The 25,985-nt window shown below is 38.1% G+C and overlaps 2 protein-coding genes and 2 long non-coding RNA genes across 4 annotated transcripts in view; 3 read left to right on the top strand and 1 right to left on the bottom strand.

The window, feature by feature from the left end:
* LOC309508320 (rho guanine nucleotide exchange factor 26-like) overlaps positions 1-7,106 on the top strand; it is a 70,656-nt gene extending 63,550 nt beyond the window's left edge. The window contains exons 13-15 of the mRNA XM_082182896.1: positions 4,499-4,566; positions 4,888-4,989; positions 6,445-7,106. Of these exons, the coding sequence (XP_082039022.1) occupies positions 4,499-4,566; positions 4,888-4,989; positions 6,445-6,587 (313 nt within the window). The 3' untranslated portion in view covers positions 6,588-7,106. The remainder of the gene's footprint in view (positions 1-4,498; positions 4,567-4,887; positions 4,990-6,444) is intronic.
* LOC309508555 overlaps positions 1-25,985 on the top strand; it is a 320,760-nt gene that overhangs the window by 173,529 nt on the left and 121,246 nt on the right. The window lies entirely within an intron of this gene.
* Positions 7,245-25,985, bottom strand: part of dhx36 (DEAH (Asp-Glu-Ala-His) box polypeptide 36) — a 74,477-nt gene continuing 55,736 nt past the window's right edge. Inside the window, exons 18-25 of the mRNA XM_082182885.1 lie at positions 24,885-25,058; positions 24,703-24,789; positions 20,070-20,153; positions 19,864-19,963; positions 16,692-16,782; positions 13,036-13,153; positions 7,682-7,834; positions 7,245-7,576 (exon numbers count right to left, since the gene is read on the bottom strand). Coding sequence (XP_082039011.1) covers positions 7,409-7,576; positions 7,682-7,834; positions 13,036-13,153; positions 16,692-16,782; positions 19,864-19,963; positions 20,070-20,153; positions 24,703-24,789; positions 24,885-25,058 — 975 coding nt within the window. The 3' untranslated portion in view covers positions 7,245-7,408. The remainder of the gene's footprint in view (positions 7,577-7,681; positions 7,835-13,035; positions 13,154-16,691; positions 16,783-19,863; positions 19,964-20,069; positions 20,154-24,702; positions 24,790-24,884; positions 25,059-25,985) is intronic.
* Positions 8,014-10,921, top strand: LOC309508620. Its single transcript, XR_014209611.1, has 2 exons — positions 8,014-8,583; positions 8,624-10,921. It is a non-coding gene; the product is annotated as an uncharacterized lncRNA (long non-coding RNA).

A 25,985-nucleotide genomic window follows, 5' to 3' on the forward strand; every position in this document is an offset into this window, starting at 1 on the left:
CCGTCTGCGAGCTGTCTCACGTCACCAAGGTCAGATAAATCCCATCACATAGAGCCTCTTTCACCTAGATATCATCATATAGATACTGTGTCTGTTCCCAGAATTAGGAAATACCAAAAACTTCCAAACCCATCTAAGGGTAAATTTTTTAATAAAAAACAGATATAATACAAATGAGCAAATGATAAAGCTTGGGTTGCTGAATATTAGATCCCTTACTTCAAAAGCACTTATTGTTAATTATGTGATTACAGACTATAATCTACAGTAGATGTGCTTTGTTTGACAGAAACCTGGCTAAAACCAAACGATTACATTACTTTAAATGAGTCCACCCCGCAAGATTACTGTTATAAACATGAACCTCGTCTGAAAGGCAAAGGGGGAGGTGTTGCTGTAATTTATAGTCATATTTTCAGAATTACTAAGAAGTCTAGTTTCAAATATAATTCTTTTGAAGTGTTGGTGCTTAATATAGCAATATATAGTGTAAATGATAAATCACGCTTGAGATTTGTGCTGGCTATTGTATACAGGCCACCAGGGTACCATACAGACTTCATCAAAGAATTTGCTGACTTTCTATCAGAGTTAGTACTGGCTGCAGATAAAGTCCTAATTGTTGGTGATTTTAATATACATGTGGATAACGAAAAAGATGCATTGGGATTGGCATTTAAAGACATTCTTAACTCTATTGGAGTTAGACAACACGTGTCAGGACCCACTCATTGTAGTAATCATACTCTAGATCTAATATTATCACACGGAATCAATGTTGATGCTGTTGAAATTCTGCAGCAGAGCGATGACATCTCAGATCATTATCTAGTCTCGTGTAAACTTAATTTAGCCAAGGCTGCACTCTGTGTTACAAATAGACCTATCACTTCTGCCACTAAAGATTGCCTTATTAATAATCTTCCTGATCAGTTTCATCATCTCAGCATCCCAGATAGCTTAGAAGAACTCGATATTGCGACAGAAACTTTTTACTCTCTCTTTTCCAGCACTTTAGACACAGTTGCTCCGATGTGCTTAAAGAAGATTAAAGAAAATAGTCCAACACCATGGTACAACGAGCACACTTAAGAGAGCAGCCAGAAAAATGGAGTGCAACTGGAAGAAAACAAAACTAGAGGTATTTCGCATTTCATGGAAAGAGAGCTCGATTGCATACAGAGAGGCCTTAAAGGCTGTTAGATCTGCTTATTTTTCAACCCTATTAGAAGAAAATAAACAAAACCCTAGGTATTTATTTGAAACAGTGGCTAAACTAACGAAAAATAAAGCTTCAAGGCCAGAAGTTTCCAAACAGCACAGCAGTAATGACTTTATGAACTTCTTCACTTATAAGATTGATAATATCAGGGAGAAAATTATAACCATGCAACCGTCTACTACAGTATCGCATCAGGCAGTGCATTATAGTCTCCCTAAGGAAAAATTCTATTCATTCATTGCTATAGAAGAGGAAGAATTCGCTAAACTCGTTAAATCATCTAAATCGACAACATGTATGTTAGACCCTATACCGACTAAGCTACTGAAAGAGATGCTTCCAGAGGTCATAGATCTTCTTCTTAATATCATTAATTCATCTTTGTCATTAGGATATGTACCAAAAACTTTTAAGCTTGCTATGATTAAACCGCTTGTTAAAAAAAACTTGATCGTACAGAATTAGTCAATTACAGGCCGATCTCAAATTATACCTTTTCTGTCAAATATACTAGAAAAGGCAGTATCTTCACAACTATGTTCCTTTTTAGAAAGAAATGATATCTGCGAGGATTTTCAGTCAGGATTTAGACCGTACCATAGTACTGAGACAGCTCTCATCAGAGTCACAAATGATTTGCTCTTATCATCTGATCGTGGTTGTATCTCACTATTAGTGTTACTCGATCTTAGTGCTGCATTTGATACTATGGACCACAACATTCTTTTAAATAGACTCGAAAATTATGTTGGCATTAGTGGAATTGCATTAGCATGGTTTAAATCATACTTATCTGACCGTTATCAGTTTGTAGCAGTAAATGAAGAGATGTCTCATCGATCACAAGTTCAGTATGGCGTACCACAAGGCTCAGTAGGACCGTTGCTTTTCACTCTGTACATGCTACCCTTGGGAGATATCATTAGGAAGCATGGAATTAGTTTTCACTGTTATGCTGATGATACTCAGCTCTATATTTCTTCACACCCTGACAAAACTTACCAATTCACAAAATTAACGGAATGCATAGCTGATATAAAAAACTGGATGACTAGTAATTTCCTACTATTAATTCTGAAAAAAAAGAGATTCTAATTATTGGACAAAAAACTTCCTCACGTAATATCCTAGAATACTGTCTAACACTTGATGGCTGCTCTATCAAGTCTTCGCCGTCGCCAGGAACCTGGGTGTGCTCTTTGATACCAATCTTTCATTTGAAAGTCACGTGTCTAGTATCTGTAAAACCGCATTTTTCCATCTTAAAAATATATCTAAAATACGTCATATGCACTCATTGACAAATGCGGAACAATTAGTTCATGCGTTCATGGCATCAAGGCTAGATTGTTGTAATGCTCTTATGGGTGGTTGCCCTGCACCCTTAATAACCAAATTGCAACGGGTCCAAAACGCAGCAGCTAGAGTTCTTACTAGAACCAGGAAGTATGACCATATTAGCCCAGTTCTGTCATCACTGCATTGGCTCCCTATTAAACATTGTATACATTTTTTAATATTGCTGATACTTACAAAGCACTAAATGGTTTAGCTCTGCAGTACTTGAGCGAGCTCTTAACGCATTATAATCCTTCACGTCTATCGCGATCTCAAAATTACGGCCAGTTGATAATACCTAGAATATCAAAATCGACTGTTGGCGGTAGATCCTTTTCCTATTTAGCACTAAAACTTTGGAACAGTCTTAGCACACACACTCTGTCAGTTCAAAGCTAGACTAAAAACACATCTCTTTGACCTAGCATACACATAACACATTATAGACTTCTATAATTCAATATTAGGCTGCATAGTTTAGGTCAGCTGGAACCGGGAACACTTCCCATAAATCCTGATGTACTCGTTACATCATAAGAAGAATGGCGTCTACGCTAATATTAGTCTCTCTGTTTATCCGAGGTTTATCCGAGATCCGATGACGGACCTGTGTCTGGACATTCTGTCACCTGATGGAGATTTGGTTCCTTGTCACTGTTACCTTGGCTTTTGGCTTGCTTAGTTGGGGACATTTAATATTCAACAATATTATTGGTCTGCCTTACTTAGGGTGGACGATGATGCAATTTTCTTCTAGAAACATACTTTGTTGTATTATTTTCCGGTTATCAATGTGAAGCTGCTTTGATACAATCTGTATTGTAAAAAGCGCTATATAAATAAAGGTGACTTGACTATATATATATATATATATATATATATATATATATATATATATATATTAAAATTGTATTGTAATCTTTTAATTATGCTAAGATTTATATAAGATTATATGCGATTTCCCATGTTCTTTCCTCCCCTCTTTGTCAGTGACTCTATTAAACACTAATTACTTTATAAACACTAATTAGTTAGCGAATGAATCATTCCACACAATCACGCTCATTAAGATTCCCGGTAATGGAACAGGGGAGGCCTTTGTGACCCCTTTAGCTGTAAACGGGACCGGAATGAGCAAAGCATGACTCATGCAGCTGGTCAGCTCAGTTCGTGACATGGGACTGGCATCTGTGTGCGCTGCAGTTGTGCTAAACATCCCACAGTCTGGCTGACTCACTTTAGGGGCTCGAATGCAGGTCAGCTCTGAAAATGTTACCCCTGGTTTTCAGTATTTTCCTCTCACAACTTAATAGCAAATCTCATTAAACAAAGAAGTAGTTTCTGACAGACGACCCCCTTGTCTCTTTCTGCTTTCCTAATACAATAATGTTTAGTGTGGGATATTTGTGCTGAATTTGACTCATGTACGTCACAGCTCAAATCATCAAGGATTGAAAGAGTAAAATATTATGGCATGACCTATCTCTTTTCTTTCTTTCTTTCTTTCTTTCTTTCTTTCTTTCTTTCTTTCTTTCTTTCTTTCTTTCTTTCTTTCTTTCTTTCTTTCTTTCTTTCTTTCTTTCTTTCTTTCTTTCTTTCTTTGTATGAAAGTAGATGAATGTTCACACTGAAACTGAACAAACACAAAAGAGCATACAAGAGTGAACAGATGCTTCTTGTACTGAATGTTCAAGCACCGAGGTCAGGTTTCTCCTAGTAACCTTACCTGCTGTTGTACCTGAGTCTGGGGGGGGGGGTGTGTCTTTGAATGGTCCAGAACAATAAAGGAATGTGAAAAAGGAAGATGATCTGTGTTGTTTGGTCTTCACAATTGGATTCATTCTGACCAAATAAGACCACATAAAAATAAGTGAAAAAAACTGCTTCAGTGGTTATCAGATAATCATGGTGTGTTTTTGTTTTTGTTTTTGGTGACAGTAATGAGAGAGCCCGGTGGATCAGCGCTCTGGGACGGAACAACAGTGACAACAAGAATGACAGAATGAGTGAGTATAACCAGTTTCAGCGAAACAGTGCCACCCTCTGGCCATGAAGTATTACAGCGACACTACTCAGCTACTGCTTAATCAAGTCGCTGGTTACAATCGCTGTTACAATTACTAAACTGTGTTTTTCCTGAACGATGCCTCAAATCTGCTGCTTTGTGAGAAGTGTGGTATTAATTTTCTATAAGCTTATGATTTTTGCCAGGTGGATAGTAAAACGATGCATGAAAATTACACCGAAGGAGGAATATTTAGGGATTAGATTGTCATAGTGTCACTTTATTTTTGTTAAAGTGATAAATGTGTGTATTTCTGTGTTAGACGCCATGCAGGTGGAGGTGACGAGGACGTACACAGCCAGGCAGCCGGATGAGCTCTCTCTACAGGTCGCTGATGTGGTGTTGCTGTCACAGATAGTGGACGGTGAGATCACCCCCCTTATTCTTCCATTCTTCTCATTCTTCACACCAAAACGATAATTCAGTCTGATTTTGGCATTCAGTATGTCTGTTCAAATCAAGAAAAAAAAAGAAAAAAAAAAAGCAGCAGACTGACTGAATGAAAATGCATTTGAGAGTGGGTGGCACTACGGAAAAGTAGAAATACAGCAGTACACAAGGACAATGTACAATGCTATCCACTGATATACACCAAATGTATATTCTGATGTTTGATTTGCTATGACTGATATTTGTCATAATTGTCTTTGTGTTTATTGTTCAAAATGTTGTAATAAAAAAAAATTTTTTTTTAATTTTTTAAAATTTTAATTTCTGACACTGGACAGGGAAGAAACATCATCAAACAAATGTATGTTTTCAAACAGCGGTTCAGATTTTTTTTTATTTACTATGATGTTTATAAAACTACACCAAATCCAAGAGTACAGAGAAAGAAAGCTGGATCTGGATTCTTCCTTTAGTATTGTATACATGACCAAAATTACAACTCTTATTGGTTGGTCAGTTGTATTCACAGTGCGATGGAAAAAAGATTCGAATGTATCCCCATAAAAAAACAAAAAAACTGTCACTTTAGATGTCTGTGGATGTTCGTGCGGATGTATGCATTAACTTCTGTTCATTCAAATTAAAAGAGTCAAAAAGTAATTGGAGTCAAAAAGGTTGAGAACCACTGCTTTAAAGAATCTTTCTTCATGCTGAATTCTCTACACAAATCTGACCTCTTGCTTGTGTTAAAGTTCTTCAGAGAACAGATCTGTGATTATTGGATAATGACTATTGTCCCAGACTGAGTAGTCCCGTAACCACAGGGATGTCTTTTCATGTGAGGCTCAGCTGAAGGTCTCAGTTTTGATGGTGCTGGTCAGAGGGTCAAGCGACCGTCTCGCTCTGGTTGCTGCCCATTGGCTGGCTTTCATGTTGAAAGGCCAGGGCTCATGGGATAGGGCTTCAAAGGCCCCTTGAATCTTTTAATGGCCATTAAATATACAAAAGACAGTTGAAAGCAGGCTGTTTTATTTTTAAACATTTCATCCTTTCCAAAAGCTCTCCACAGTACTCAAAGGAGAGCGATTTGAAGTAGAAAAAGTGTTTATCTCAGCACTACTTCAGTTTATCAAATTGATACCCGACTCTTAAAACTTCACAGCTGCACAGTTCTTAACCAGTTTCATGCAAAATTCTAGACTCTTGTTTTGTTCTTTATAAAAGAAGCTGGCAAAAAAAAAGAGAGAAAGTGTGCAATACAAGGGAAATAAGGGGGAACTGCTGTAAGAAATGGCACATTCATGTTACTGACCGCTAAGCCATGGCTCCGACAGCAGATTTTGTTTATTTGTAGTCAAATATTTTTTCTTTGTTCAGTGTCTGGTTTGTGTACACAAGAATCTCAATTGATGTCTGTCTGTGGTTTCAGGCTGGTATGAAGGAGAGCGTCTGCGGGATGGAGAGAGGGGCTGGTTCTTAGCCGAGTGTGCTGAACTCATCACCTGTCAGGCGACCATTGAGAAAAACATGCAGCGGATGGACCGTCTGCAAAGCCTAGAGACCAATGTCTGAGACATTACCTCCTCCTGGGGAACGCGCAGCACATTATAAAACTGTGGATGAACTCAAACCACTACAGTGCAGTAACTGCTTTAGTTGCTTCAAAAGGGGATACAAAGGATAAAATACACACCTTATGGAATTCTACTTTATCCAACAGTGATTTTATGTGATCATAAACTGAGCTCAGGGCTCAATTTATAATATGAGAGGGTTTTTCTTGTTTTGTCCTCCACAAAAATGTGCTTTTAACATGAACAAGTAACATTTTGTGGACAAGGAGTCCCTATTTAAAGTTAAGGAAAGTTTTATAGCAGCACAGAGATGTTCACTCGCTTATTCACTCTCATAATTGACTCTCAGGGAAAGTGTAAACATGAATCATGCCAAATGTAAATATGTATCAGATATACTCAATTTGTAAACTAATCAATAGAAATAATCAGTATATAGATTCATATTCAAGATGTTTTTATGTGCATTTAAAGAGTAAAGATATTTAATTCCTTAAACTTTCACTTGACCTATATGTATGTGTGTTTAAAGTGAGATTATTAATGGAAGATCTCCATAGAAAAATGGATTATATTATGGTCAATTTAATGAATTACTGTAAAGAAAGCATACAATAACTCAAGCCAATGCTAAAATAAAAAAAGAAGTGACAAAAAAGTTCTCTTATCTTTAATGTTTGTAAGTATTTACTCCAACACTTGCAAGTGTTGATAAAAAAAAAAAGATCAGAGTGGGTTTCCACACATCTGTGAGAGCAGATCAGTCTTCACTGTGGCAGCTAAATGTCATTGAAATAAATAAGCTGCTGGTGGTTGCGCTCATTGGCTGCCTCTCCTGGGCTCTTCAGCAGGGGTTTCCTGTGTGGTGATGAGGTCGATTATGGCAGAGATGACGGCACAATCTTTAGACTGCCGGTCATTCCAGTCCACAGGACGTGGACTTTTTATCTTCTCCTCCAGTAACACGTCCAGCTCCTTCCTCAGCTCCTAAATTTAAAGAATAAATTTGAAATATAATTGCAATTCATCACTGAGTGCCCTGTCAAGTCACATGTGGCATATGAAATAAAAACATGTCCAATTAACACAAACCTTGACTAGGTGAGCAATGCGCGCCGGGGACTGAAATACAATCCATTCATCCACGGCGATGGTCTCTTGGTCCTGGTCCCTCTGGATGGAAATATCCCCTCCGAAGAACAGCAATGAAAATGGAGACACCTCGGTGCAGTCGTAGAGGAAGATCTTTAGAAAAAGAAGGAAAAGAAATCAAACAAATAGTTTTTTTTATTCCCAACATACATATATACATATATATATATAATATTAATATATATATGTATATATATATATATAATATATATATAATATAAATATAATATAATATGATATGATATATATAATATATATATACAGTATATATATGAAGAGTTCAGATGCAAAAGCCTCTAAGTGCCATCTGAAATTTTCTTCTAGAATTATCATTTTTATAAAGCTTGTATATGTAAGTTAAGTAATTTCACTTAAATGACAATTAATAGGTTATTTGCATTGCCATTTAAGTGAAATTATTTATATATATATAAAAAAATAAATTTACTTCAGACAGTTTACCTCACATCAAAGTGATGTATGTTATAATGTTATGTGAATATATTACAAAAAAAATGTGATGTAATAATGTCAAGGTGGTTACAACTTATCACAAAAAAAAAAAAAAGTCTCAATAAATAAAATAAAAATATCCAAAAGGCTGAAACTGAAATAAAGTGTTAGTAATGCTTTTTTAGTAATAATTCAGAATAATACCCTGAATTAATTTGAGTGTATAAGGAAATATTACACCACTTGACTTTAAAGTCATTTCTAGAAAAGTAGTGTATTCATTTTCAAATCAAGATGAATACATTACATTTCTAAGAACTTACCATGAGTTTTAAAATAGATATTTGATCTTGAACTTTGTCACTGACCCACTTGCACTTGTTGATCAGGTATCAAGCATTACTCAGTAAGCTGTTTGTAGTTTTGCAGATATCAAGCATTACTCAATATGCTGTTTGTAGTTTTGCAGATATCAAGCATTACTCAATATGCTGTTTGTAGTTTTGCAAAACTAGCCCAATGTACAAATAGCAAACAAATTGCAAAAGAATTGCATCCATGCAAAAGAAAATTTAGGGGGGTTTTTTTCAGGCTGTCTCTGTGCTTAAATGTAATCCGTTTCCATTAGCGAGTGGAGAAATAGACTGTGTTTGTGAGTGAAAATGTCCTGCGGCAGGTTGACTTATATCCCCATACGCAGAAACAGAATGGTGTAAATGCGTGTGAAAAGAGAGAGGAAGAAAAGCATTTCTTTGGCACTTCCTCCCTTCTTTATTTGCTGAACACAGTATTGAGCACTGATCTATATAAATGACTGGATTGCTCAGGACGTCATAAAAAGTGAAGCCAGCCAATAAAAAGTGAAGCAAGTTAAAAATTCAATCTCACTATCCGACAATTTTCTTTAGGGGTCTCCCTTGTCACGCTTAACAATATTTTTCCTCCCTCTACATGTGATTTTTTTAACTCTGAACCCATGTTTCTGCATCGATATGAAGGAGCGATGCAACTGCTAAGAAAGAAAGACTAAGTGAAAAAGAAAAAAAGTAAGCAACAATGTTCCATCATTTAATCGCAAACTAAACCTGGTCAGGACCCTAATGTGAACCAATTAAGCATGAATTATTGATTTCACGTCAAACTAAAAACAGAGATTAAAAACAAAGATATGAGTGACTTTAGTGTTAGCACAGGTTGATTTCTCACTCTCTATTTCCAGTATTGCTTTCTCGGAAAAGGACAATAAGACCGGCATGCCAGGTCTCACCCTGGGGACACAGCTGCACAGGACAGGACGGTTCAATCTGCATCACTGTGACAGATAGCCACCAAATAGTTAAAATAGTCATTTTTCCTGCCAAAAACAGCCGCAGGTGCAACTGTGCGTGTGTGAGACTCATTGAGCAAGGAGAGATAAGGCAGAAATTGTACTCCTTGATTTGGTAAGGAGCTTTGATCTCTTTTGAGAGGCTATTGAGTAAAAGGCACACAGAAACTGAATAAAAGATGGACTTAAATTGGGGGCGGCATTAATCTGCAAACACACGTCCTCTAAACACTGAGCTCTTCAACAAATTGATATACAGTAGTCTTTTCCTTTGATATGAGCAAATGGACACACAGCACAAGTGTATGTGCGTGAGTTTACCGAGGACAGTTTTGTTAAACTAAAGCTAACAAAACTTCACTTTGGGGACATCCTCAAAGGTAAAAAGTTATCCATATTTCATAAAGTACGATTTTTTTGTTTATTAGAAAAAAAACTCTAAATGTTTACTTTTAGGGACACAGGGTTTGATCTGTAAATATTATAATTAGGTTAAATACAATAATAAGCTTCATAGCATTACTTCAGATCAGCGCAAATCCCATCCAGCATCCAAATTCATTGTTTAAACCAGGGTAGGCAATTCCGGAGAGGCTAGCAATAGCAAGCTAGCTTTAAAAGCATTAGATCCCACCCTCCCTTCAGAGCGTCTCCAAAGCCACGCCTCGTCCAAAATACATTGGTCACACACAGCCAGAGCACAGAGACGGCGTTAAATTACCTAAAAAACGCTTAAATCAGAGTCTAAGGACGTGAACAGCTCCGAGAACGCCACGCAGTAGCGGAGATAGCGTGGGTGCTTGGGTGCGGCCGCCCCAGGGCCCCGTGCCAATTAGGGGCCCCTCAAACGCCGCCGATCTTGCGTCACTGGACAGGAACGGTGTTCTTCTTGATAGCATTCTTTAAGCGCAAGACGCGAGAGAACATGTCTGCATGCCCGCTGTTTTCTGTGCTGCGCACTCACAAAGCACGAAAAGAGCCGCCTAGTGCACGGACACATACACAATTATCCTCCTAGTTAATTTATAGCATCAAATAAACATGAATAAACATTAGAAGAATTGTTGTTTCAACCACGGAAATTCAACCTTTTTTCAAGTTCAAATATCCCCGTAAACAGTCGGTTTTGTCTTAAAAGGTTGAGAAAGAAAAACAGTAAGCCTATTCCTATTGAATCAGTGCACTGACAGCATATACTCGCTGCTACCATTAATGTTGATCAAAGAACAAAAGAAAAAGAAAATCACTCACTGAACTTTTCCAACTTTAATTAGCTTAATATTTTATTTGCCTGTTGTTCGGAGATGACTGCTCCAACTGCAACATGAGTCTGTGCACGCGACCTTGAGATGCGTTCCCTGTCAAACATAATTTATCCTTATTTTCATAATTTTGTTAAACATTTGTTCTGGATTTCTTGATCTTTATATGATTTTTATTTTATTTTTATTATTCGTATGTTATTCGTTTTTATACAATTTGTTCTGCAGAAGAAAAAAAATTAACTATCCTGTTAATTCAGAATAGCAGAGATAGCCCATCCAATTTAATAATAATAATAATAATAATAATAATAATATAATCAAGTAGCCTAGCCTAGGCCCATTTTATTTTGGTTTGCAGGCTAATAAAAGTTAATCAGAAAAATAAACGGTAGAAGTAACTTTACCCGTTTCTGAATATTAATTTAAATGTTGCACATAATAAATAGGCCTAATCAAAAAGCACAAACATGACCAATGACCATTGTAATTAAAATTAAAATTTCGTTATATCGCAAACGTATGAAGAAATTGCATTGCTTTGAATAGGCTCTCTCATGTACGGGTTCGGAGTTTACAATGTTGGTAGCTCCGTTACAGTAGTCTATATTGGGAGCATCTGAATGTGCAGAATCTGTCCGTGGAGCTGAAACATTTTTACTTGACTGGCAAACTGTTTTCTTTGTTCGTCAATTCAAACTTGTCAAAAAATTAAAACGGTTTTAATTTTAAAGTGACTTGGTGGCAGAGGGCCCCATGATGAAGCTCCGCCCCCACTGTACTGAGAGTCTAGCTCCGCCCCTGACGCCACGGGTTGCCATCTCGTAATTATGGTTATGTGTACACCGCATAAGCTTGTTGTTTTACTTCAGGAGGAACTGTGGAAGGTAGTTTATGAAAAAAGACTGTCTGTCTACAACTCTGCATAGACCAGGAACACGCTGATGACGTGATCTGCGCAAGCAGACTGGTTTGGGGGAGAATTATTTTCATAAAATATTTCATATCTTCATAAAGGCTGGAATACACTACACGACTTTTGCCACAATTTGCAGTCTAGATCAGTCGACAATAGTTGCCGAAAGTCTGTGCCAGTCGGAGTTGACTAATGGTAAAGAAATGGTACCGCCATTTTAAAACAAGCTGTATACACAAACAGATTATAGCCTGTATATTTACTCCACAAACTAACTCTATGTAACGACAGGACCAATCAAACACACCATTGTTACCCTTAATCTTCACAACTCCTCACTCAAGTAGACTTTATGTCTGTCTGCCCCACTGTGAATCACCACCCTTCTGCTCCACTCGCACACTTCAAAGACAGTTGGGACATTGATTGTTCTCAATGAGAGAACAGTACAGGCTGCAAGAAACAGACATGTAGTCCCATATAAATGGAATTCTCTCCACTAATTCATTTACAAATCTGTCTAATGAAAGAACAGGCATTTCCCCAGTACATTTTGAGTATTATTACTGTTTGTATATTGTCTTTTTATATTGTATAGTGTATATACTGCTTGATGATAGAACTACTACTTAAATGTAGCCCCATCTAGGTGGTGTCTCCTATCAAAATGTTCCTCGTTTAATGACTCTCACTTTGGTGGACATCGTCTTCTCATAGAATGCAGAGTTTGTTATATTTATCAGAGTATAAATGGACACATTTGCATGATTGGAGTAAGCTGGCAGTTTGAGTCAGCTTTTCAAGCAAAGGAACTTTTACCACTTGAGAATTGCACCTTTCTCATTAGTCAATTAAGCCAAAACTCAAAGGCGGGACCCTCTGTGGAACTTCAGAAGCCAACATAAAGTTCACCATCACTTTAAGACCTGACGCTCAGATCCAATATACTGTTGCACATGCATTTCTGAACTGTTTAAGTTCACTTATGACATAACCAACGTTTATGTAAATACTCGACAAGACAATATTTTTGTTAGTATTTGACCGTTTAAGAGCAACAAGCCACAAAAAAGAAATCCATTTAGCACTCGCGAGCTGTTTGAGAGGCACAGCACCCCTGCTCTCGCCAGACAGCACACCAGGATGCCGAAGCAACCCGGTTGGGAAACACTGCTCTATCTACCAGATAAATAAAATACAATAAAATACAATTCAAATACAATACAAATACAACAATAGAAAAGTAAATAAACAGAACACACGTAACAAATTAGCCTCAATATTTGACTCGTCAGCAAAGATAAAAACATTACAAACACTTAAAAAAGGTACGTACACTGGTGGTCTTCATCTTCAGGTGATAGATGAGCCATGTGTAGTGGAACTGTGTTTCCTCCGCATTGACAGATTTAGGGTGGATACAAACTTTCCCATCAGCCTTAGTGTACACCGGCCTGCAAAACCACACAATTTCAAGAATTTTTCAAAAATTGAAATGCCCCATATTATGTAAAGCAACAAACCATAGTTAATGTTGGTCATCAAATGGTTTATCAAAATAATTGAAACAATAATAAACAAAAAACAAAGGGGGAAAAACAAATCCAATAATGTCACAGCAGTTTTTTTTTAACAGAAAAAATAAGTTGTAAGCGGAAATGTTGTTAATTTAATTAAATAATCTGATCAGAATTTCTGTCTTCCTAAAATAAGTACACAGACTTACACTATCGTTCAAAGGTTCAGGGTCAGTACGATTTTTTTCAATAATTAATATATTTATTAATCAAGGATGCATTAAATTGATAAAAAGTGACAGAACTTTGATCAAAACTTTTATAATTTCAAATAAATGCTGTTAATTTACACTTACACCATTCATCAAAGAATCCTGAAATAAATCATGGTTTCCACAAAAGTGTTAAAGGATTAGTTCACTTTAAAATGAAAATTAGCCCATGATTTCACCCAAAATTTACCCTTAAGCCATCCTAGGTGTATATGACTTTCTTCTTTCAGACGAATACAATCGGAGTTATATTAAAGATCCTGGCTCTTCCAAGTTTTATAATGGCAGTGGATTGCAATCATAAACGAACTCCACACAGCTCCTGTTGGTTAATAAAGGCCTTCTGAAGCAAAGCGTTGAGTTTGTGTAAGAGAAATATTCATATTTAACACGTTACAAAGTAAAATTCTAGCTTCCGGCCAAACGGCCATACGCTGTCTACTTGCCCCTAATGCGCAACTTACGAAACTTATGACGTCAGAAGTAGCATAGCATAGCATGTCGTAGCATAAATATCAGCAGTACATCACATTACTCGCATAAGTTGCGCTTTACACTTAAGTGGAATTCTTATGCTAATATTTTTCTTACACAAACTCAGCGTTTTGCTTCAGAAGGCCTTTATTAACCCCCCGGAGCCATGTGGAGTTCTTTTATGATGGATGGATGCACATTTTTTAGCTTCAATCTGTTGGTTGCAATCCACTGCCATTATAAAACTTGGAAGAGCCAGGATATTTTTTAATATAACTCCGACTGTATTCTCCGAATGGTCATATACACCTAGGATGGCTTGAGGGTGAGTAAATCATGGAGTAATTTTCATTTGAAAGTGAACAACTCCTTTAAGCAGCACAACTGTTTTCAACATTGATAAAAATAAATGTTTGATGAGCACCAAATCAGCATAAGAATGATTTCTAAAGGATCATGTGACACTGAATAACAGGAATAAACAAAATGTTTTAATATATTGTAATAGAAAACTGTTCATCTTAAAGGACAAGTTCGGTATTTTACACTTAAAGCCCTGTTTACAGATCGTATCTGATGAAATAGAACGGTTAAGATAAAAATTTGGACACATGCTCCTGTCCCGAGAATTTTAGGTTTATTTCGCTTTTGTGGACCTATTTTGCCAAACGCGTCACACCCGTGATTCTTCCGTTGAGAGCTTGAATAATAGACACTCCAGCCCAGTTGGTGGCGATAATGCACCTTTGCCAATTGAAAGCAAACCACGGGCATTTCATTGAATACACAGAAGAAGCAGAAGAAGAAGCGGCGGAGTAATACCGTAAAGGTGCCGCGGTCTCACAGCACGTCCTATTAAGTCAATGGAGTTGGACAAAAACTACGATAAAACCTGTTGGAATGCATCTTTTTCAGCGATTTTTGATGGAACATATCAGTGAACACCCCTGACCACTCGGTGAGTTTCACGTCTTTGTAAACGAAAGTTTAATGTGTTTTTAGGTCGGAATCTTCCAGTGCATATAGACAACCATTGTGGGGGTGGGGGGGGGGGGAAGCGAAATAAACCTAAAATTCTCGGGACAGCAGCATGTGTCCAAATTTTAATCTTAACCGTTCTATTTCATCAGATACGATCTGTAAACAGGGCTTTAAGTGTAAAATACCGAACTTGTCCTTTAAATTGCAATAATACATGCAGATCTTTTCATGCTGTTTCTGTCATCTGAGATTGCTTTTCATCTTTTCAGCCCTTTATTTTTCACAACAGAACAAAGGTCTGTGAAGATGTCTTAAATTGGGATAATGCCATAAGTAGCCGCGGTTCCATTACAGATTTGCGCAAAACTTTTGCAATATTTTCTAAATGTAGATAAAAAGCTATTGCGAAATGACGGTGTTTCCATTAACCGATGTAATGCGACTAAAATGCAATTTTTTCTCGCGCCATAACTCATTCATATATATATATATATCTCAGCCACCGCACTAGCCGTTATTTTTAATCGAAAGAGACGTAGGCATGTTATCCAAGCATTAATGGCAAGGAAATCCCCTTATACTTGGGAGCAAAACATATGAGGTGTTTCTCCCTCTATCTGATCAATTGTGGCATTTCTTTGTTGTTTAGAATCCAGTATTCCCGTAATACTTTTGTCTTTTATGAGTTTAATGAAGAACTCTGTCTCGTCTTCTGTCCAAACACACCGCGCCATCAACGTCAGGTGACCTGTATATGGAAGTAAAATAATGACAAATGTTTTTGAAACAAAAAAGCTTGTTGAATTGCACTACTTGAAAAAAAGATGCATTGCATGCATTGTATTTTTAGGGCTTGCATTTTTATGGGGTGAAATTCAACATGGTTGTATATTTAAGCTGTGAATATTTCAATTCAAAACATTTCACACACGTTTTCATTAATAAAAATTCAATAATCCATCATTCACCTTTCAGATTTCCTTTCCAAAATGTTCATTCTGTTTAAAAATACAACCTATAATATTCGACAGGTAATTTTCAGTCCATTTTAATTTGATTTACAAATTCGCTTCCATAAATTCAGTGGTTCAAATTCGACAGAAAATTCAACATTTGACATCCGGGAGCGGCAGGAATATTAGTAGATTGCCGATTGATAATCTCCATAGCTGTTAGTCGACCTCACCAGCAGGTGGTGCAAGCGGCTGTTGACGAAGAAAATTATAGAGCCATGGGTGAGAGAGTAGGGATTTTTTTCCTACATTTTGGAAGGGAAATCTGAAAAGTGAATTTGGATTATAGAATTTTTAATAATGAAAACGTGTGTGAAATGTTTTGAATTGAAATATTTCACAGCTTAAATGCTTAAAAACCATGTTGAATTTCAGCCCATAAAAACGCAAGCCCTAAAAATACAATGCATTAAAATGCAAGCAAGGTGTAGTGCAATTCAACAAGCCATTGCAGTTTTGGAAAATATTCCTTTTTCGAATTGCCTGAAAAACCACCTCATGCGAGTGTAAAAATTTATAAAGTAAAAAATTATAAATGGGAGTTTTTGCGAAATTGACGTATTTTCAATTCACAATTTCAATTTGCGCAATTTGAAGGGTAATGGAAACGCAGCAAGTGACAGTCTGTAAGTATTCAATTCAGGTTCAGGCCTATCAATGAACTGAAGAATGGAGGCCACATAATCCAAAATAAACATACAAAAACAAGCAATAGGAGAAATCCATGCCACTTACATCGGTCTCTTCTTACTATGGCTGGGGCGAATCTTGGCCACTTTTGGGTACAGTCCAGCAACTATCACTGCCTTAATCAGCTTCTCATTCTCTGAGTAACATAAATAATGAAGAACATTGAAATAGACAGAGCAGAGAGAAAAACAGAGCTAGAAACAAATTTTTACATAAAAATTGTATAAAATACTTATTTCTATTTTAAGATATAGAAATAAAATATTAAAATAAAAAATATATATTTTATCAAATTTTTACCCTCATTTTAGCCCTCTGATATATATAAACACTCAATTTAAGTGTCATATCTCCTTTAAGACTTCAATGTAAAAACTGCTATAATTTGGTAATAACACTGTTGCATAATAAATATTACTTTTTATTTTTTTATTTTACTGTTTTAACTATTACATCTGCCGAGATTAACTTATTGTGAAAAACGCAGATTAAAGTATTATATTTAGATCTATTCCCTTAGTCAAGTCAAATCAAGTCACCTTCATTTATATAGCGCTTTTAACAATAAGGATTGTTTCAAAGCAGCTTTACAGTGATAATAGGAAATATCCATAACAGATTGTTTGGCTTTACCACACTGTTACAAAACAGTGCCTGGTGTCTCGAGAACGCACTCCCTGAAATAGGTTCGAAGGTGCAAACGATTATCCGTTACCTCAAAAACGCAGACGTCGCGCACATGCGCATTACGTGTTCAGTCCAAAGGTATGCGCGTTTGAATATATACACTCACCTAAAGGATTATTAGGAACACCATACTAATACTGTGTTTGACCCCCTTTCGCCTTCAGAACTGCCTTAATTCTACGTGGCATTGATTCAACAAGGTGCTGAAAGCATTCTTTAGAAATGTTGGCCCATATTGATAGGATAGCATCTTGCAGTTGATGGAGATTTGTGGGATGCACATCCAGGGCACGAAGCTCCCGTTCCACCACATCCCAAAGATGCTCTATTGGGTTGAGATCTGGTGACTGTGGGGGCCATTTTAGTACAGTGAACTCATTGTCATGTTCAAGAAACCAATTTGAAATGATTCGAGCTTTGTGACATGGTGCATTATCCTGCTGGAAGTAGCCATCAGAGGATGGGTGCATGGTGGTCATAAAGGGATGGACATGGTCAGAAACAATGCTCAGGTAGGCCGTGGCATTTAAACGATGCCCAATTGGCACTAAGGGGCCTAAAGTGTGCCAAGAAAACATCCCCCACACCATTACACCACCACCAGCAGCCTGCACAGTGGTAACAAGGCATGATGGATCCATGTTCTCATTCTGTTTACGCCAAATTCTGACTCTACCATCTGAATGTCTCAACAGAAATCGAGACTCATCAGACCAGGCAACATTTTTCCAGTCTTCAACTGTCCAATTTTGGTGAGCTTGTGCAAAATTGTAGCCTCTTTTTCCTATTTGTAGTGGAGATGAGTGGTACCCGGTGGGGTCTTCTGCTGTTGTAGCCCATCCGCCTCAAGGTTGTGCGTGTTGTGGCTTCACAAATGCTTTGCTGCATACCTTGGTTGTAACGAGTGGTTATTTCAGTCAAAGTTGCTCTTCTATCAGCTTGAATCAGTCGGCCTATTCTCCTCTGACCTCTAGCATCAACAAGGCATTTTCGCCCACAGGACTGCCGCATACTGGATGTTTTTCCCTTTTCACACCATTCTTTGTAAACCCTAGAAATGGTTGTGCGTGAAAATCCCAGTAACTGAGCAGATTGTGAAATACTCAGACCGGCCCGTCTGGCACCAACAACCATGCCACGCTCAAAATTGCTTAAATCACCTTTCTTTCCCATTCTGACATTCAGTTTGGAGTTCAGGAGATTGTCTTGACCAGGACCACACCCCTAAATGCATTGAAGCAACTGCCATGTGATTGGTTGATTAGATAATTGCATTAATGAGAAATTGAACAGGTGTTCCTAATAATCCTTTAGGTGAGTGTGTGTGCGCAGGCGTGTGGTCCTTTACAAATCAACCCTCAAAAAAATACAATAAAAATTTATAATACATGAAAAAATTGTTGCGTCTGCGTAGCCACGCGAACCGGAATTATCCCGACAATAGGTTGCATCGCTGAACATTGTAGCTGATCACAATCATGTCTGTTAAGCACACAATTCCAATCATCTCGCCATTGAATCTTGTATTCACTCTCACAATTGCTCAATCACAACTAACACAATGCAGACACAATGTAAATTAGAGATTCATTGTGCAGTGTAGACAGCAGATCTGATTATAAGGGGAGTTTTGGCGAGAGTACAGAACTCTCACTGTCACTGAACAGCTCCAGCGATCTTAAAGGGAACATTCTTTGCTCTCTTTCTCTATATAACCTTACCACAATTTAAATAACACATGATTTCCATGAGAGTAACAGTGTAAATTTGTCTATTTAGTCAATGGCTTGATTTACTACATATAAAAAGTAATAAATTATTTTACAACAAGCAACGTCTGACTGTACGGGAGTGCTTACATATCAAAAATCATTGATCACAGATTAGGCGATAGAACACTGCTGCATACATGATGCAGCATTACTTTCGGGTCCATATCTTTCAGTAAGTCTGTTTGTAAATTGTGACTGGTTTATCAAAGAATCCACCGAGAAAAAAGTACCAAACAGACAAATAATGCTCTATAGACATTCACATACTTTCAAAACAACAACCACTTTACTATCATTAAGTCCCTTTGGAAGATAAAGTTATTTACTGATCATGTTGTATTATTTCTCCTGACTGTCCATATTCACTAACGCACCAGTGGACAGGTCAAAGTGGTAATGATGGAGTCATAATCATCATTGATCTGTGTCTGTGCAGGCAGTCTTTTGCCACTGTATTCATCTCTATCGAGTTTTGTGTTCTAAAACTTACTGCATGTTTTTATAGTACAATGATTTCTTATGTCAAAATATCAGGGAAAATTTTATTTTACAGATTAAATTAGATTAGACATTTACAGCATTAATTACTCTAAATCTATGTTATCTATGGGATAAATAGTGTCAACATCATGTTTGGATTTTGGTTAGAAAAATAGTAGCTCATCGCTCCTCAAAAATCAGCACTCTCAGACAACTCAAATCTTTAAAGGTACAAGTGTAAATGGCAGTCGAAGAGACGGACAGTCTAGGCAAAGTACCTGAGTTAATGTTAGAGCTGCGATCTTTAGGGTCCTTACTATTCACAAAGCCAGCTGCCAAAAGATGCTCCGCAAACTGATCCTTCATATTCTTCAGCATCTGGTGGGAAGGAGCAAAATGGGTTTCCATTTATCAAGTGCATATCAAAAGGTCAATTTCATCTATTATGTTTAACTAATGTTTGATTGGTAGAGTGCACACAGACCTGGAGCGTGTTGGCAGACAGGAAGTTTTCCCAGCAGTATTCCCTCTCAAACCTGCCACCCTGTCTCTTAGCATCCTCCCAGCCCTAAAATAACACCATACAAAAACACCACAAATGCTAATTTGCTAAAACATAATTCAGTAAAATTGTTATCCATGTTGGCACAAATGATGTCCGACTGCATCAGTCAGGCATCACTAAAAATAACATTAAAGAGGTCTATGAGCCTGCAAGTACGATGTCAGACACTGGCACCCTCCCCGCTTACCATGGCGACAAGATACATAGCAGACTGCCATCACTCAATAGTCTTAGAGTTGGCATTTGACTAACTGTGGCCCAGGTCAAGAAGCAGGCAGACTGGCTAAACCAACCATCTGCTAGCTGTCTCACATCACAGAAGTCAAATAAATCTCTTAAATGTCATGTAATAATAATAATAATAATAATAATAATTCATTACATTTATATAGCGCTAAATCGCTTTACATGGAAGAAGGAATCTCCTCGACCACCACCAATGTGCAGCATCCACCTAGATGATGCAACGGCAGCCATATTGCGCCAGAACGGCCACCACACACCAACTTATTGGTGGAGAGGAGACAGAGTGATGAAGCCAATTAGTATATATACAGTGGGGAGAACAAGTATTTGATACACTGCCGATTTTGCAGGTTTTCACACTTACAAAGCATGTAGAGGTCTGTAATTGTTATCATAGGTACAAATTCAACTGTGAGAGACGGAATCTAAAACGAAAATCCAGAAAATCACATTGTATGATTTTTAAATAATTAATTTGCATTTTATTGCATGACATAATTATTTGATCACCTACCAACCAGTAAGAATTCCGGCTCTCACAGACCTGTTAGTTTTTCTTTAAGAAGCCCTCCTGTTCTCCACTCATTACCTGTATTAACTGCACCTGTTTTTGATACTCGTTACCTGTATACATTTACATTTATGCATTTGGCAGACGCTTTTATCCAAAGCGACTTACATTGCATTATCCTATACATTTATACATAGGTATGTGCAATCCCCTGGGATCGAACCCACAACCTTGCGTTGTTAACGCAATGCTCTTACCACTGAGCTACAGGAAAGCTATATAAAAGACACCTGTCCACACACTCAATCAAACAGACTAAAACCTCTCCACAATGGCCAAGAACAGAGAGCTGTGTAAGGACATCAGGGATAAAATTGTAGACCTGCACAAGGCTGGGATGGGCTACAGGACAATAGGCAAGGAACTTGGTGAGAAGGCAACAACTGTTGGCGCAATTATTAGAAAATGGAAGAAGTTCAAGATGATGGTCAATCTCCCTCAGTCTGGGGCACCATGCAAGATCTCACCTCGTGGGGCATCAATGATCATGAGGAAGGTGAGGGATCAGCCCAGAACTACACGGCAGGACCAGGGCAATGACCTGAAGAGAGCTGGGACCACAGTCTCAAAGAAAACCATTAGTAACACACTACGCCGTCATGGATTAAAATCCTGCAGCGCACGCAAGGTCCCCCTGCTCAAACTAGTGCATGACAACCCCAAGAACACCATCCCAACCGTGAAGCATGGAGGTGGAAACATCATTCTTTGGGGATGCTTTTCTGCAAAGGGGACAGGACGACTGCACCGTATCAACCAGATGATCCCACAGTAGCTGCACGGATCTCAAGCTGTCTGGCGGACATCTCGACATGGATGAAGGAACATCACCTGCAGCTCAACCTGGCAAAGACTGAGCTTCTCGTCCTCCCTGCCAATACGTCTCTACAGCACGACTTCACTATCCAGCTAGAATCATCATCAATCACCCCATCAAGGTCGGTCAGAAATCTTGGAGTAACGTTTGATGACCAGCTGACCTTCACAGATCACATTTCAAAGACAGCTCGATCATGCAGGTTTGCACTGCACAACATCAGGAAGATCAGGCCTTTCCTAACTGAGCATGCAACACAACTTCTCGTCCAGACCCTGGTCATTTCTAGGCTTGACTACTGCAATGCTCTTCTGGCCGGACTTCCATCATGTGCAATCAAACCTCTACAAATGATTCAGAATGCTGCAGCTCGTCTTATCTTCAACAAGCCCAAGAGGGCCCACGTCACTCCTCTGTTCATCTCTCTGCACTGGCTACCTCTCGCTGCTCGCATCAAGTTCAAGGCATTGACGCTTGCTTACAGATCTATCACAGGCTCAGCTCCTTCCTACTTTCACTCAATCCTACGGGTCTACATCCCTACCAGAAGCCTACGATCGGTCAAAGAGCGACGTCTCGTGGTTCCATCACAGAAAGCCACAAAATCACTTTCCAGAACATTCTCATTCACAGTTCCATGCTGGTGGAACGCTCTCCCCACCCTCATCCGGAATGCAGAATCCCTGACAACATTCAAAAAACAGCTGAAAACCCATCTCTTCCATGAGCACTTAACCTTATATAAAAAAAAAAAAAAAAAAAAAAAAAAAAAAAAATTCCTTCCCCTTCCCTTTAAAACCTCACTTGTCGGGTTTATGCTACTCTGAATAATGCCTGAACTTTGTTTTTTGAGCACTACTTGCGTTGTTTTTGCCTCTTCATGATGACTCGCTTAATTTTGTCCTAATCTGTAAGTCGCTTTGGATAAAAGCGTCTGCTAAATGACTAAATGTAAAATGTAAATGTATGATCTCTGTAATTAAGGTTTCTGTACCAAATATTAAGTCCTGCTTTTCTGATGTATAAAATACTTATGTCATGCAATAAAATGCAAATTATTACTTAAAAATCATACAATGTGATTTTCTGGATTTTTGTTTTAGATTCCGTCACTCACAGTTGGAAGAGTACCTATTAGAGTTCTCAACGGGTCGGGTCGGCCCGACAAACCCGACGGGACCCGCGGGTTCGGGCCGAAAATATAAGCAAATGACTCGGGTCGGGTCGGACCTCGGGCTTAATCTTTTCCGCTCAGTAAAAAACAAAAACATTTATTAATCATCGCTGCTGTTCACCGTAAAGAAAGTCTGGCTGCTGCGTGCAACGTGCATCATGGAGAGGGGCGGGGGCAGACGCCGCTGCGTGCACGCCTTTAGCCTGGAGAAGAAGATGGAGTTGGTGAAAAGTAAACTTGCCGCAGGTGAATTCACCATCGCTACTACAGCCTATTTATATATTTAAAGTTTATTGTTTCAGTTGTTTGTATTGTTAAAAGGTGTGAACATTAAAGGTTGATTTGAATTCGCGTCTGCTGGTCATGATAATTACGTGTATGAGAAAAAAAATTCCGACACGGCGTCGGGCCGCGGGCCGGGTTCGGGCAGATAATTCATGTTGATGTGTCGGGTTACATCGGGTCCGGGCTTTAAAAGCCACGGGCCGGGTCGGGTCGGGTTGTAATTTTCAGGCCCGTTGAGAACTCTAGTACCTATGATAAAAATTACAGACTTCTACATGCTTTGTAAGTGGGAAAACCTGCAAAATCGGCAGTGTATCAAATCAAATACTTGTTCTCCCCACTGTATGTATGTGTATGTATGTGTGTGTATGTATATATATATATATATATATATATATATATATATATATATATATATATATATATATATATATATATATATATGGGGATGATTAGGAGGCCATGATGGACAGAGGCCAATGGGCAAATTTGGCTAGAATGCCAACCCCTACTGGGGTAGGGGTGTAACTACTCCCAACTAGGGGAGTAGTTACACCCCTACTCCTGGGATTTTTTGTAACCACAGAGAGTCAGGACCTCGGTTTAACGTCTCATCCGAAGGACGGTGCTCTTTGACAGTATAGTGTCCCACATAACTACACTGGGCCGTTAGGACCCAGCATAGAGACTCTTTCATCTAGATATCGTAACATAGAGACTGCGTCTGTTCCCCCAAACTAGTAAATACCAAAACCCCCCGAACCCATTTAAGGGTAATAATTTAATTGATGTTCAACAAATTCGCTGGATACGGTCCGTAGTCTGCCGGATCCAGTCTGTATCCGGAATGACCACAAAAGCCCTTCATACATGATGCAGCATTACTGTCAAGTCCATATCTTTAAGTAAAGGTCTGTTTGTAAATCTTGCATTGAATTGTGTGTGACTGGTTTAATCAAAGAATCCACAGAGAAATGTACCAAGCGAACAAATAATGCACTATCGACATATTCATCGACATTAAAAAAATAAAAATAAAAATAAAAATAAACATTCCTATCATTAAGTCCCTTTGGAAGATAAAGTTATTTACTGATCATGTTGTGTTATTTCTCCTGCCTGTCCATATTCACTAACGCACCAGTGGGCAGGTCAAAGAGGTAATGATGGAGTTGTAATCATCATTGATCTGTGTCTGTGCAGGCAGTCTTTTGCCACTGTATTCATCTCTATCGAGTTTTAAGTTCTAAAACTTTCTGTATGTTTTTATAGTACAATGATAGCCCTTCATGGGCAGCAAAGACCTTGACAAAACAAGCCCTCAGGACAGATTCTCAGCGACTAGATTAGCCCTAAGCACAGATCCCTATAGCTAGCTGTGAAGGTGTCATGCCAGGACCAGCTGGGCCCTAACAATTAAGAGTGACTTTTTAATGAAAAGAAACTCTCTAGGACTTACCCAAAATGCATTGACAATAGTGAGATGATCACTTCTAGAGTTTTGGGAGAGCATTTTTCTCCTGTGGTCCGCGATCTTCTCCTTTCCCTGAGATAAAAACATCCATCAGTCAAACAATCCCTCATTAGAGAACGCCATCTGGGGCTGCACATGTTTATGTGAAAGCGTGTGTTTGAATGTACCAGTGGTATGAAGAAGGGATCTTTAAAGCTAAGGCTGGCCGCAATGGTAAGCACAGGATCCATACAGCCAAGAAGAGCCCCAAACAGAATCATTTTTCCTATGTGAGGCTCTACAGGCATACGGGCTAGATGAAATCCTAATGGAGTCAGCTCTTCACTCCTGTCCAGGGCGTTCTACAAGATACAGCAGAGAAATGGTTGGCTTTTCAAACAAATACATTCAAAGTATTGTGCTACTGCTAAGCTCTTTGATTTGAGTCACTACACTTCTTAATTATACAGCTTTCTGGAACACTTTATTCTCATTGGTCAATCACAGCATTTCACTGCCAATTAATTTTGTATAATAATGGTATAATAGACTTCTCACAGGCAACTTATTTTCCTATGCTGCTGTGTTAGTTGCACGCCTCTCATATCGCTCTTTCTTCTTACATAAAATACTTTCAACTCAAATCAATATTTCATGTCAATTTAATTAGTGAATTGGTAATAAGTTGGTCCCTGCACTTCATCTCAGGTTTTATTTTGCGATAATGCCCGTCTGACTTTAGATTATGCCTTACTTAATAATCAACGTAATTTTTCCAAGTCCATTTAAAGGAATAGTTCACTTAAAAATGAAAATTCTGTCATAATTGACTCACCCTCAAGTTGTTTCAAACCTGTATGAATTTCTTTCTTCTGCTCTTCTGCTGAACACAAAGGAAGATATTTTGAAGAATGTCGTTAACCAAACAGTTGATGGACCCCATTGACTTCCATAGTAATTTTTTTCCTACTATGGAAGTCAATGGGGTCCATCAACTGTCTGATTACCAACATTCTTCAAAATATCTTCCTTTGTGTTCAGCAGAAGGGCAGAAGAAAGAAATTCATACAGGTTTGAAACAACTTGAGGATGAGAAAAATGATGAAAGAATTAAACATTTTAAGTTAACTATTCCTTTAATTTATCTGGTAAGTATCCATGTAGCTGCTTTGCGTTGGGTTCCTGATTACCCAGTTTACTTTGTGATAATAACAGACTGTAATTTATCCCTCACTTACGTATTTGCTAATCCAAACCTCCTTTTCTTTTCTATCAATTATTCCTCACTA

The sequence above is a fragment of the Leuciscus leuciscus genome (genome assembly GCF_965113295.1).
Source record: "Leuciscus leuciscus genome assembly, chromosome: 10".
In the NCBI taxonomy this organism is placed as follows: Eukaryota; Metazoa; Chordata; class Actinopteri; order Cypriniformes; family Leuciscidae; genus Leuciscus; species Leuciscus leuciscus.